The sequence below is a fragment of the Eucalyptus grandis genome, chromosome 8, assembly GCF_016545825.1.
Source record: "Eucalyptus grandis isolate ANBG69807.140 chromosome 8, ASM1654582v1, whole genome shotgun sequence".
Classification (NCBI taxonomy): domain Eukaryota; kingdom Viridiplantae; phylum Streptophyta; class Magnoliopsida; order Myrtales; family Myrtaceae; genus Eucalyptus; species Eucalyptus grandis.
Genome location: NC_052619.1, coordinates 36,600,797 through 36,613,173, shown reverse-complemented (window position 1 = coordinate 36,613,173; position 12,377 = coordinate 36,600,797). Strand labels below are relative to the sequence as shown.

Sequence of the window (12,377 nt, the reverse complement as noted above, 5' to 3'; positions counted from 1 at the left end):
CGGGAATTAATCCCTTTCACCCGTCGATAATCCAAATTTATATTTATTCCAACTTCCTGCATAACTTTTACGTGTCTACGTGTTATGACGCTCTGGATTGGGACGGATGTGCAAAGGATTGTTAAGAACTACCAAATTCTGATGGATAAGGGGTATAATTACTCGAGTATCGTTCAATTTACACTCTATTTTTCTACACGACACCCTGCAAGGTGCGCATGGTATAGGATACATGGTGGGAATTACCCCGAACCTTCGTCGTACTTAGGGAATGGGCACGGGGTGAGGCAGAGCCGGAGAATAGTGACATCGAGGAGCTACAAATCAAAGCATACGCACAATGGGGATAGAGAGTGAACTTATATAAGTACAAGTTTCCTTTCTGTATGTGTTGATTAGTCGTTGTTGCTGTTGTGCATGAGGTTTTCCTTTTCCAGTTTGTTTTTACCTTTTGCAGCAACCATAACTTGTGCCAACTTTTGAAAACAATTAATGTCTGCCTTAGCCTCTATGGGGTGATTCACAACAAGTGTAAGCAGTAAACTGACCGTCCAAGCGCTATCTTCTTTCGTTCATCTGAAGGGAGGTTGTAAGCTGACGCACATGAGAAGTCAAAGGTAGAGGAAACAATGTCAAAGTGTAAGTGCAGCAGCAATGGGGGAGATAGTGTCCTCAGGAAATCAAGTGATCGCAATAGGGTCGTTGCAGGCTTAAGTTGACCACATCTGCTGGCTCCAGAATCACCAAAAGATGAGGTTGAGGCGACAGTCGTGAAGGAGCAGGAGTCAGGACATAACGAAGCTGTGGCACACTTGGCATATGAATTGGGGAGATGTAAAGGTGGCCGATTGCTTGTCGCCTCCAATTGCATGGTTTCCTAAAGAGATTGGGGTAACAGAGTGCAGCCTGAGCACACGAGTCCTATCCTATCAGCGTTTTCAAAAGCAGAGGGGTTGCTTGCATCCAATTTGTTAATGAAGGGCTCTCGCTCTCCATGGAAGCTCGCATTGAACCCGAGTATTCAACTTTCGAAGGAATTTGGAAACAATAACAAATCTCCATCGTGTATTGAATGAATTCTGCATCTGTCCCACCGTCAATAAGCAGATTTAGCTGCGTCCACTAATAGGTGCTGAACCTGAACCTTCTACTTTCGTCAAATTACAGTTTTGTGGAAACCTTCGTTTACGGTTCTGTTGTTAGAATTATGTCCCTCATGTTCCACGGCAACCCAATCACTAGATAATAACTTTCACAGGATTAGAGTTGAATGTTCAGTGCATAACATTACCCGGTGAATGGTTGGTGAAATTTACATAAATGAGATCGGACAACATTAGCTAGTGAAGTGAGTATTCTATAAAAACAGAAATGATTGAATGGCCATTCGTTGAGCAGAGATCTAGCCAAACATTCGGAGAGGACAGAGTACTAAAAGCACAATGATGGAGCTCCTAACGAATGACCAGATCTCATAATAGACACTTGACAGAGTCATTACTTCTTCTTCAAAGTCCACATGATCATTCAACAGCTCAAGATGCCCAGATCTCTTTATTGAATAAAAAGGAAACTCAGAACGAGAACGTTAAGACCAAATCCACTAGCGCAACTCTTAAAAGGCTCTAGATTCTTGATGGCTCACAGTCAAGATAGGGAGAAATAACAGTTTCCATGTAGATGGTAGACTCGACATCGTGGCGGTGTTGGATTGGATAATCCTTGTAAGTATTATCCTCCGGATTGAACATAATCGTCCGGTACACATCGACTTGGAAAACAATTTTGCCACTCCTTGTGTATGCTACAGGGATTTTTCGCCAAAAACTGTAGCCAGATATTCCTTCAGTAGTGAAATTGTACAATTTTGTCCAGGACCCTCCTTTCCCGTATTCACTCGTTATCCACGCCTGGAAGCAGTCCTTGTAGCTGCCGTGGTACACAAACAGATTGGCCCCGTGAACCTCAAGTCCCTCAAAACTTATGTTCCCATCGACTTCAGGGAGCCAAAGTATCTGCTGGAATTTCTCTTCCGACAAATCGAATGATATAATCACATCCTCAGCCTTTTCTTTGCTCCGGTCGAGGACACACCAGTGTAATGCCCCTTTCCAATAAATTCCATGTCCTCGTCCGTAGAGGCAGAGGTGACTTTCTAGTATGGTTTGTGTAGTTCTCCAGGAACTGGATTTGAGCAAAAATATTACCATCATCTTATCTTCAAAATCGTTCCGCTCCTTGCTATGTACTATCTTGTAGTCATCAGATCGTGAGTCATATCCGAATCCAAGGAGAAACACATCTGGTCGAAAATGATCCGAACCGGGCAAATTCCTACCCTCCTTAGTGGTCAGATTATAGAGGACAAATCCACTATAAACCATGTCAGATAAACATACCAAGCCATCGCAAGACCCCACCAGCTCCAGATGCCAGGTAGAATCGTCCATTCTTGGCTCATGAAACTTAACTACCGTGCGATTATCCTCGCCGTCGATGCCTCCGTCGAGCAATTCGTAGTCTATGGTCTCGAGGGGGGGCTGGTCTTGAAGATTCGTTGACTATAGATTATATCCCCTGCCTTTAGCCTTTCCAGATGTGACTTGGCGAAGCCCCGGTCGGATATTAGAGACTGCCACCGTTTACAGACGCATTTGAATCGCCCCAAGGACTTGGCCGGCAGCCTCAAGAGTATCTCGATGACCATATCCTCGGCAAAATTTTCAGCCACTGCGGAGGCCGAGGTCTCGCTTGATTCGGCAAATGCTCCCTTCATTGGGCAGGTTTTGAGTGAAAGATGTGTTTTCTTTACACTAAGTCAAGAAGCTTACCCAGCACGGAACAAGACGAGGGTTGATCAGGTCTTCTGCCACGGATGGAAACAGGAGATCTCGTGGTCGTCCGAGCCCTAGATCATCTCGGATCCTGGTCTCGCTCGACGCGATCGAGGAGGTGGGAGGTAGAAGACAGAGGGTGAGTGGGGCTCGTTGGCGCGGCGGCGATCGCGAGTACATTCACATCTCTCTCTCTCTCTCTCTCTCTCTCGTGGCTGGAAAAGTACTTTCTTCTTCACATGAGGTGCTGGTATGCTATATATCAGAGGGAGAGAGGCACATTGCGCATGATTACAATCACGATTTATGCAATTCACACCATCCTAACAAAAATAAGGGAAAATTTCAATTAAGGGCCTAAAGTAGAATCGATTTCTCAGAAAATGACCCAAAATGGACATTATCTCAAATAAGAACCTGAAGTGACCAACTTAGTTTCAAATAAGGGCCTCAACTTAAAAGCCAACCAAATCTTATTTGCATTTAGGGGAATTTTTGTCTAAAGACTTTTTTTCCTTCTTTTTTTAATTTATTTTCTCATTCTCTTTCTTTTCTTCATCATCATCGTGCCTTCGCCTTTTTCACTCTTTAGGTCGTGTTCTCCAAAGTCCATCTCTATCTTCCTTGCCAAATTAGCCATCAACGCCCTCAACAGCAATTCTAGTACCTTTGTTGAAAGATGGAGGTCAATCCAAGCCCTAGATCGAGCACGAGTGGACCAAGATGTGATGCTCAGCTCGATTCGATCCCCACATCTTGTGGTCGTGGTCAAGCACGAAGCATGATGAGGTGTAAGCCACAGCTTGCTACCCTCGTTGTCGTCAATGCTCGAATTCAAATCGGTGCTCACGCAAGCTATGATTGATCTTAGCGAGAAGAAGCCAGATTGAAGTGCCTAAGCCAAATTTATTAGAGGTTTTTGAGGAATCTCTATGATACTCATGTGCATTGATTTGTTCAATGAAATACGTGGTTTTAGGAATTTTTGAGTGATTTTGCACTTTTTTCATCTTGTTATTCTCTCTCAAATCTGTGTAGATAATATTTCAGAGTTAGAGAGGCAAATTTGTTTGAACATGTGTAGATTAGAGTCATTCGTTTTTTAGATTGAGTGCTATCTGATTCAAATCGCCACCAAATGCGGGTATCTTTAATCACGAGTCAGAATGATTCAGCAGCCTTTGAAAATAACCAGCATTTATAGCACAATTGGACCCTCTCAAGAAGCCACATATTCCACCTCAATGCAAGCTACGTCTATGAATGTTATGAATAATCCAACCCGAACCCAATAAAACATTCCCAAGAAGCTGTGAGTGAAAGGCAGTTTCATTGGCGAGGAGAGCATTAAACTGTTACTTTAATTGCCATAATAAGTTTTTACAAGCAATTAAATAAAAACAAAACCCATTGATGGATATTTCTTGATTCTCAAGTTCATTATCGTCATCGCAGAAGACGAGTGGTGGCGAATAACTTAAAAACTGGCTTATGCCGAAATCGATGAGTTCTTGGGTGAGGATGCAAAATTGCATAATATAGAGCATGCACTTTGAAGTTTGCTGATGGGGAGGCTGCAAAACTGAAGCACGCAATTTGCAGTTTTGCAAAACTACATAACTTCTAGAATATCTTTTCGTTTTCTTCTTTTCCTAAATTGTTCAAATTGTTTTGCACTTGTGCAAGCTTGTACGTGAGGAGTCTGATGCATTTGTCAAGAAGGAGGTGAGCGAGATGAAAAAAGAAAGAAAAGAAAAACAAAAAGGAAAAAGAAAAAAAATCTTTAGAAGAAAATACCCCTAGCTGCAAATAAGATTTGAGTGGCTTTCAAGTTGAAACCCTTATTCGAGACTAAATCGGTCACCTCGGCTCTTATTTGATACAATGTCCACTTTATGCCATTTTTTGAGAAAACATTTCCACTTTAAGTCCTTAATTGAAATTTTCCCCAAAAATAATTACAGACCAAGGCGTGTAACAAAAATTATAGACATTCCAATTTAATTATTTCATGACGGAGGATCCGTATACTTCTTCAATGCATATCTTTTTTATTTCATGCAGAAAGAATAAGTTCCGTTTAACTGCAAATTTAGAAGAAATGAATTACAGAAAGCACAATAATAAAGTTACTAATCAATGACCACATCTCACAATAGACTCTTGACATTATCTATTTTCAAGATGGCTAGATACCTTCATGAAAAGGAAACTCGAACAAAGATGGTAAAACCAAATCCACTAAAAAGAAGGCTTTAGATTCTTGATGACTCACAGCCAAGATAGGGAGAAACAGGAGTTTCACATAAAAAGCTGATTCGATACTGTTGCAGCCCCGGATGGGATAAACCATATAGATATTTTCCTCTGGATTGAATAGAATTATCTGGTACACATCAATCTGGAAGACAATTTTTCCACTCTTTGTCCACGTGAGGGGGATCGGCCAGTATTTGCAACCAGGTATGCCTTCAGTCGAGATATTGAACAATTTTGTCCACGATCCTCCTCTCTCGTACTCTTTTGTTATCCATGCCTTGAAAAGGTCATTATTGGCGCCTTGGTAGATGAACAGATTAGCCCCGTGAATACCAGGTCCCTCGAAAAATACATCCCCACCTATTTTAGGGATTGAAAGCACCTGGTGGAATTTCTCTCTTGCCAAATCAAATGACATAATTGTAGTCTCTCTCTTGTTTCGGCTCTGGTCAACCCTAAGGCAGTGTAAGGCCCCTTTCCATAAACTCCTCGGTAGTTGGTGAGGTGGCATTCTTGTTGGACTTGTATCATCCTCCAAGCATTAGATTTGAGCGAGAATGTCGCCATTTGAAAATTTTTAGTTCCGTCGCCTTGTACTATTTTACAGTCATTGGATGCAAAGTCGTATCCAAATCCATGGCAACCCTCGGAGTCCTATAACAAGATCGGAATTGTGCAAATTCCTTGACTCCTTGGTGGTTGGGTTATATAGGAGGAATCCGCCGCAAACAATGAAACAGACCAATCCATCGCAAGACCCCACGAGATCGGGCTGCCAGCTAGGATCATCCATTTTCGGCTCATGAAACTTCACCATTGAGCTACCATGGTTGCCACCAATGCCGCCGTCGATCCCTTCATAGTCGTCTCTTAACGATTCTCTAGCAAAGAATTATATCTCCTACTTTTAGCCTTTGTAGATGCAACTTGACAAAGCCCGAGTCAGAAATTACAGATTGCCACCGTTTGCTTACGCATTTGAATTGTATCAAGGACTTGACTGGTAGCCTCGAGAGTATCTCAATGAGGATATGTCAGTGAAACTTTTAGCCACTGCGCACACTGAGATTAGCGTTGTTTCGGCAAATAGTCTCTTCATTGGGTGGGTTTTGAGGGAAAGATCTGTTTCTTTGCTTTTCGATCTATTGCTTAGCATGGCTTATATACTAAAGCATACTATATACTAAAGCATACTACCAAGTGAAGAAGCTTACTCAAGAATTATACCAAGTAGAGAAGCTTACTGAGTAAGAGTGTCACATCCTAGATTTTCACTTCTGCTTTCAATTGAATAAATTTGGCATTTCATCAACGTACCTATAGTGCTATTCTCAGATCTGATTACTCGTGAAATAACTAGACTATCTAGGAAGTCATTAAGAGATTTTAATGCAATAGACTTGAGGATTTGACTAGGAATTGGCTACTTAACCGTGCTCATCTGCTAAGATCATTTCGGCATAATGAGATCGATTAAAAATTAGAGATAAGTTGGTTCGATCGAGATGTGTGGTTAAATGTGGGTGATTCCACTAAATTGCAACATTCTCATCAATTGGCACTAGGTTGATTTTTTTTTTTAATCGTTTTAGTACCCTATGTCCGCATTTGAAACCTCAAGATTTTCACGACCACCAAGAGTCGCCAATGTGTTGAAGAGGTTCATTGTGGCTAAAAAAAAATTGACCACGGGTCATTTGCACTAAAAATTTCTGAAAGCTACCCAGTAGCCTAGGTCACGCTAAAATCGCGCCAAATTGAAATTAACCGCAAATTTGAATTCGATTTCAGAATTAAAAGTTCTGTCAATTCACAAATCATTTTAGGAACGTCAACTTAGTCTCTGAAAATTTTTCTGCAAACCTCGACTTTTTAGAAAAAAGTCGAGGTAAGGTCGTTTTTGTTTAAAAATTCCGAGAACCATTTTTTATCGCGAAATTGGGAATCGAGTGGGTTCAATTGGCGAGGAAAAATATAAATTTGATCGTTGACTCAATAATGAGATTTTTTAGGAGCCGAATTGAGTAGATTCAAGGAGGATTTGGTGTCCAATTTGAGGGAAATCAAATGAAGTTCATGTGTGCCCCTTGGACCCAACCTTTGGACAAACTCAAGCTTCTAGAAGAGGGCATTTTGGTTTGGAAATTGGCTGAATAGGCCAGCTAGTGTGGTGGGCCAAAGCAAAGGGGACAAAAAGATGAGGAAGAGACCTTGGTGGCCCCCCTCCTATCCAACCGGTCTCCCCTTCCTCCTCCCACCCCTCTCACCCTCGAGCACCCCATCCCAAAGAACTTGAAAACCTCAGCAAACCCAGAAATCGATCCTTCCTTCTCCCCTCGCCATCACAACCGCTCGCTGAAGCTAGAGCCACCATCGCGCCCTTGCATGCTCACCTGCTTGTCGCGAGTCACTGCCGTCCCAGTCGTTCCATCTTGCCCATCTCGTGCAACCAACAAGTCACTAGGAAGCTGTGCGTTGCCGTTGTGGATGCTTGAGTCGCCGCCAACCACCGAAGTTGCCTGCCTAAGCTACTACAGTCGATCTGCCTCTCCCTTGCCAATTTCTGCCTCAACTAGCCAACCGAGCCACCTTTCTTGGCCAAGATCAGCCACGGATCAAAGCCGAAACCAATGGGTATTCCAGCAGCTATTTGGGTCGTTTTTGGGCCATTATCGACCCCGTTTGGCGAGCCCGCTTTGGAGTTTCTTGTTCCTCGCCGTGTCCCCGTCATTTTGATTTGAGCGGATCATTAATCAAGTAAGTTTAACTCATTAATCCTTGCTTAGTAAGTTAATGACGTTTAAGGGTTTATTAGTTTAGACTAAGTATGGATTAGGTGGATATTTAGAATAGATTATGAATTTAATTAACCGTTATTGCATGTAGGTGATTAGAGTAGTGTAATTAGAGCCTAGACAAGATCTAGTATTTATCTAGAGTGGTTCGGAAATTTTCCGGACCCGTCTCGTTTTTTAATTAGGCTTTATGGGCCTAAGTTTGCATTTTTGGTATTTAATAATTAATTTCCGTAATTACTTAATTATTTATTTATTTACCGAAAATTTGACCTAATAGCCGGTGACCAGAATTTTGTGCTAATTTTAATTGTGTGATTGATTTATTTAATCGATTGTTATTTTATGCAAATTTGGTGTGGATTATGATTTTGGGGTATTTATCCCAAAATTTATTTATTTTAGTAATTGTTTGGAAAGTAATCGAGTGTTAGTTTACAACACTAAAAATATTTTGGTGGACCATATTAAATGGTGAGACTTATGTAAGGGAAAATATTATATTTTGGCTAAACCTGACTGTGTACCTACACACGATTATTTTTATCGAGTATGATAAAAGCAGTGAATTTGGTAGATGATCAGGATGGTATACTATATCAGCCTATGGGCTTTGATATGGCAGCTTAGAGCGAGCAGTATACCGGTGTGCTATATCAACCTGATGGTTTGATATGTCAGCTTAGAGTGAGCAGTACACCTTAGCAGCTTCTGGTGAGCATTTCTAATATACTATATTTGCCTGCGGGCTCAATATATCAACTTAGAGGGAGCAATATATTATTTATTAGCTTAGTGCGAGCTATACTATCTATTTATCAGCTTAGAGTGAACAATCCTAATATGACTAGGCTTTATAGATAGTATTGAGTGGGCCAAGCAAGGGAAGGTCATGATGACATGTAATCGACTGAGTCAATTGATTGATGAATCGATCTGATTTGATGAATTCAAATGAGTGCCTTGATGTGATCGGTGTATTTATGAAATATACAAACTTGTAGGAATGGACTGAGGCCAAGGTAAGTCCTCTGACTCGTGATTGTGCTTAGGCAGTCATTGGAGCGTATTTTCTTCCTAGTTAGGGCTTAAGGGGTTGAACTTGCTGAGACGTCGTCTCACCCCGTTGTGGGATAACATTTTTTGGCCCATAGATAGTAGCTCCTCCCGAGCATTTTAGACAACCGAAGGAAGTCACAGAACATAGGTGTTACATTCCGTTTCATTGGGACCCTAAGGAATGGGAGTATGAACTTGTGCGCTCTGTGATCTTGGTCACTGCGGGATTACCCCACCGGGTGCCCTATCGATACAAATCGTGGTACCGTCAAGATTGTAATGGTCAGAGAGAGAGTCCCATACCGGAATTTGAGATACCTCTATATGTGCTGGAGGTTGCTTTTGGGAAAGGCACTACAGATCCTCTAGAAGGTTCAGTGGTCGATGCAATAGACTTGGATTTTGAAAATCCAAGAACTTCGGTGTTCTTAGAGGGAGGCTCCAACCAGGATGAAGAGGAGGTGGAGGACGAGGATGAAGACTAATAGTTGTTTGCAAACCCTCCTGTTTTGTAGACCTGGCATATATATATATATGTGTGTGTGTGTGTGTGTGTGTGTGTGTGTTAGTTTGAAAAATTTATGGCCCTACTTTCCTCTCCCATCTTGTTGTTGTTTGGGGATTTATTTATTTATTTCCGTATGCGCATTAAAATGAATGGGTCGACGATGCGTCATTGGATGTCGCTATTATATCGACCAAGCAAGGATGGGCACGTGCTCGGAGGATTGAGACGTGACATCCCCGTTTAGTGGTATTAGAGCAAGGTCATTGGTGATTTGAGTGATAAGGTGCGATGGTCTATGGGATAGTTAGTAGGAAATGCCTTTAAATTGTGCTGATGCATGTCTGTGATAGCTGATAGTTAGTAGGAAAGATCTTCTATGGCTAGTATTTTGGCTCCAAGATTGGTTGAAGGATAGAGTAATACTAGACCTCCTTATTTCGATGGAAATGAGTATGATGTGTGGAAGAACAAAATGAAGGCATTCCTCAAATCCAGAGACCCTATGGAGTGGGATGTTGTTGAAAAAGGAATTAATCCAAAGGCAACACCGACCTCAGACAAAGAGAAAGAAGTGATTGAAAAAGACGTTGATGAATCCACACAAGCTGAAATCCTCAAGAGACAGGCTCTTGATGCAAAAGCAAATTATTCGTTATATTGTGCCTTGTCTCCCACTGAATATAACCGAATCTCTTTTTGTGAAACAGCAAAAGAAGTTTGGGACAAACTTCATGTCACTTATGAAGGGATTGATCGTGTAAAGGAGACAAAGATAAATATTCTACTTGGACAATATGAATCCTTGAGAATGAAGCTTGGAGAATCTATTTGTGATATGTTCAGTCACTTTACAGAAATTGTGAATGGCCTTGCTTATCAAGGTCAACCAATTTCTAGACAGGAATCATATGAATACTTAAATCAAAGAAACTCAAAGGATTATGCCTCAATCGGTTGACGAACTAATAGGCACACTTCAGTCATACGAAGTTGAGTAGATCAATGATGAAGAAGATTCAAAATGTAAGAAATCAATTGCATTAAAGTCTAACGTTGATTTTGATGTTACATATTCGGACGATGATATGGACGATGAGGAGTTGGCCCTTATGATAAAGGCTGTGCAAACACCGTGATCATGTGGCATGCACGCTGTGGATGGAAATATTTTCCTTGTGATTGTATTTGGACCATTGTGAAGTCATAGATTCGCCCATTGTGCGTTGGTGATTCAACATATACTCTTGGATAAGTGCTTTTATTGTCCATCAAAAGGTTAGTCTTTTTTTCTCCCGACACTTTTATCCTTTAAATAGGTAAGATTTCTCCCATTTGTATAAGCAAGAGTGTGGAAGGAATATAATGAAAATCCACATCCCAAGTTCTTCACCACCAACATCATACGTACTCCTCTATATAAAAACTTAATAACTATATCCAATTGCCAGTACCCCTTAAAACTATATCTTGTCTTTTCTCCATCATCTACCAAATATATCCTACACACATGTACATTTGCCCATTACATTAAACCAAAAACTATCGATATCAAAACTACACTTCCGCACAATCCAAATTTCCAACATGGCATAAGAGCTCCTAAAGTCTATACATCCACATAAGTTTGGCACAAGTAGGTACTAATTTTGTTTTTGCACTCACTTTCTAATATTCTTGTAGATTTCTCTTTTGGCCACATCTTCCCAAGTAAAAGAACAGCCCAAATATTAAAACTTGTCACGAGGGGACATTCAAATATCAAAACTTAGGAAAGTGACACTTTTTTGAAAAATGGGACACTTAAGTGCTAGGTCCATGAACCCCGTCAAAAATCATACGTGACAACTTGTTTATTAATATTGCTCGGCTATGTGGCTCATCGGAGAGCTGACTCAGTAAAGAAGTTCCAAAACAATGTCGTTTTGGCGTGGATTTGAATTTTAATATAAATATTAATTAAATTTAATTTAAAATTAAATTTAGGATGAAGATGAAGATTGTAAGCAGCTAAGAGCTCAGCCCTTGTTATCGCCTCCTCCTCGTCGCTGAGAAGGGTCGATGACGGTGGAGAGAGGGTTAGGTGGGTTTGCAAAGCCTTGGGCAGAAGCTAGCAACCCTGGCCAATTGGCGATAAGGGCTAGGCCCTTACCTAAATCTAGGGTGAAGGTTGCGGCCCTTCCCCAGATTTGGTGAGGGTTGTCGGCCGTTGCCCGCTGTCACGACCTTCATCCTAGATCTGGGTGAGGGCTTGTAGGCCCTTGCCAACCCTCCCCCACCATTGCTAGCCCTTCGTGATTACCACAAGGAGGCGGCGGTGAGGGCCGAGCCCTCAACCACCTGCAATCTTCATCTTCTTCCTCTCTTTTTTTTTATAAATAAAATATATATAGTTGTAAATTTAATTTAACTAATATTTATATTAATTATTTAGTCTTGTCAACAAAACAATGTTGTTTTCGCACTTGTCTAACCATGTCAACATGTAAAATGATGTTGTTTTGCACTTGTTTCATTGGAAAACACCAAGTGTGAAATGTGGCTGGATTTTTTCACTATTACCACTTAATTGATCAATTTTGCTCTAATTTTGGTACTTAAGTGTCACTTTTCTAATTTTTGACATTTAAGTGTCTTCTTGTGCCAATGTTTGATACTCTAGGTATATGGAATTCCATCTTCCCATGATGGCGCTTGGGTTGAGTCAACGATCTGATTTTGGATAGCAAAGGAGATTACTCAAAGCTATTGGATAAGATAGGCTTCAGTCCTTTCCTAGAGGTTGTCCCATGGTCCTTTCACAAGAGCTCCCTCGAAAGGTGGTTTTTCGACACGAATATGGTCACGCTTTGCTCATCCAGAAGTTGGCCCCAAGGCCCACTCCTCATGGCTGGTTTGGTATACTGGGGATTCCTCTTGGAGGTC

The 12,377-nt window shown here is 41.2% G+C and overlaps 1 protein-coding gene across 1 annotated transcript; it reads right to left on the bottom strand.

Annotated features, from left to right (window-relative positions):
* Positions 1–1,625: 1,625 nt before the first annotated feature.
* Positions 1,626–2,450, bottom strand: LOC104417083 (F-box protein CPR1). The gene has a single exon (XM_010028404.1). The coding sequence runs from the start codon at positions 2,448–2,450 to the stop codon at positions 1,626–1,628; it is 825 nt and encodes a 274-aa protein (XP_010026706.1).
* Positions 2,451–12,377: the final 9,927 nt, after the last annotated feature.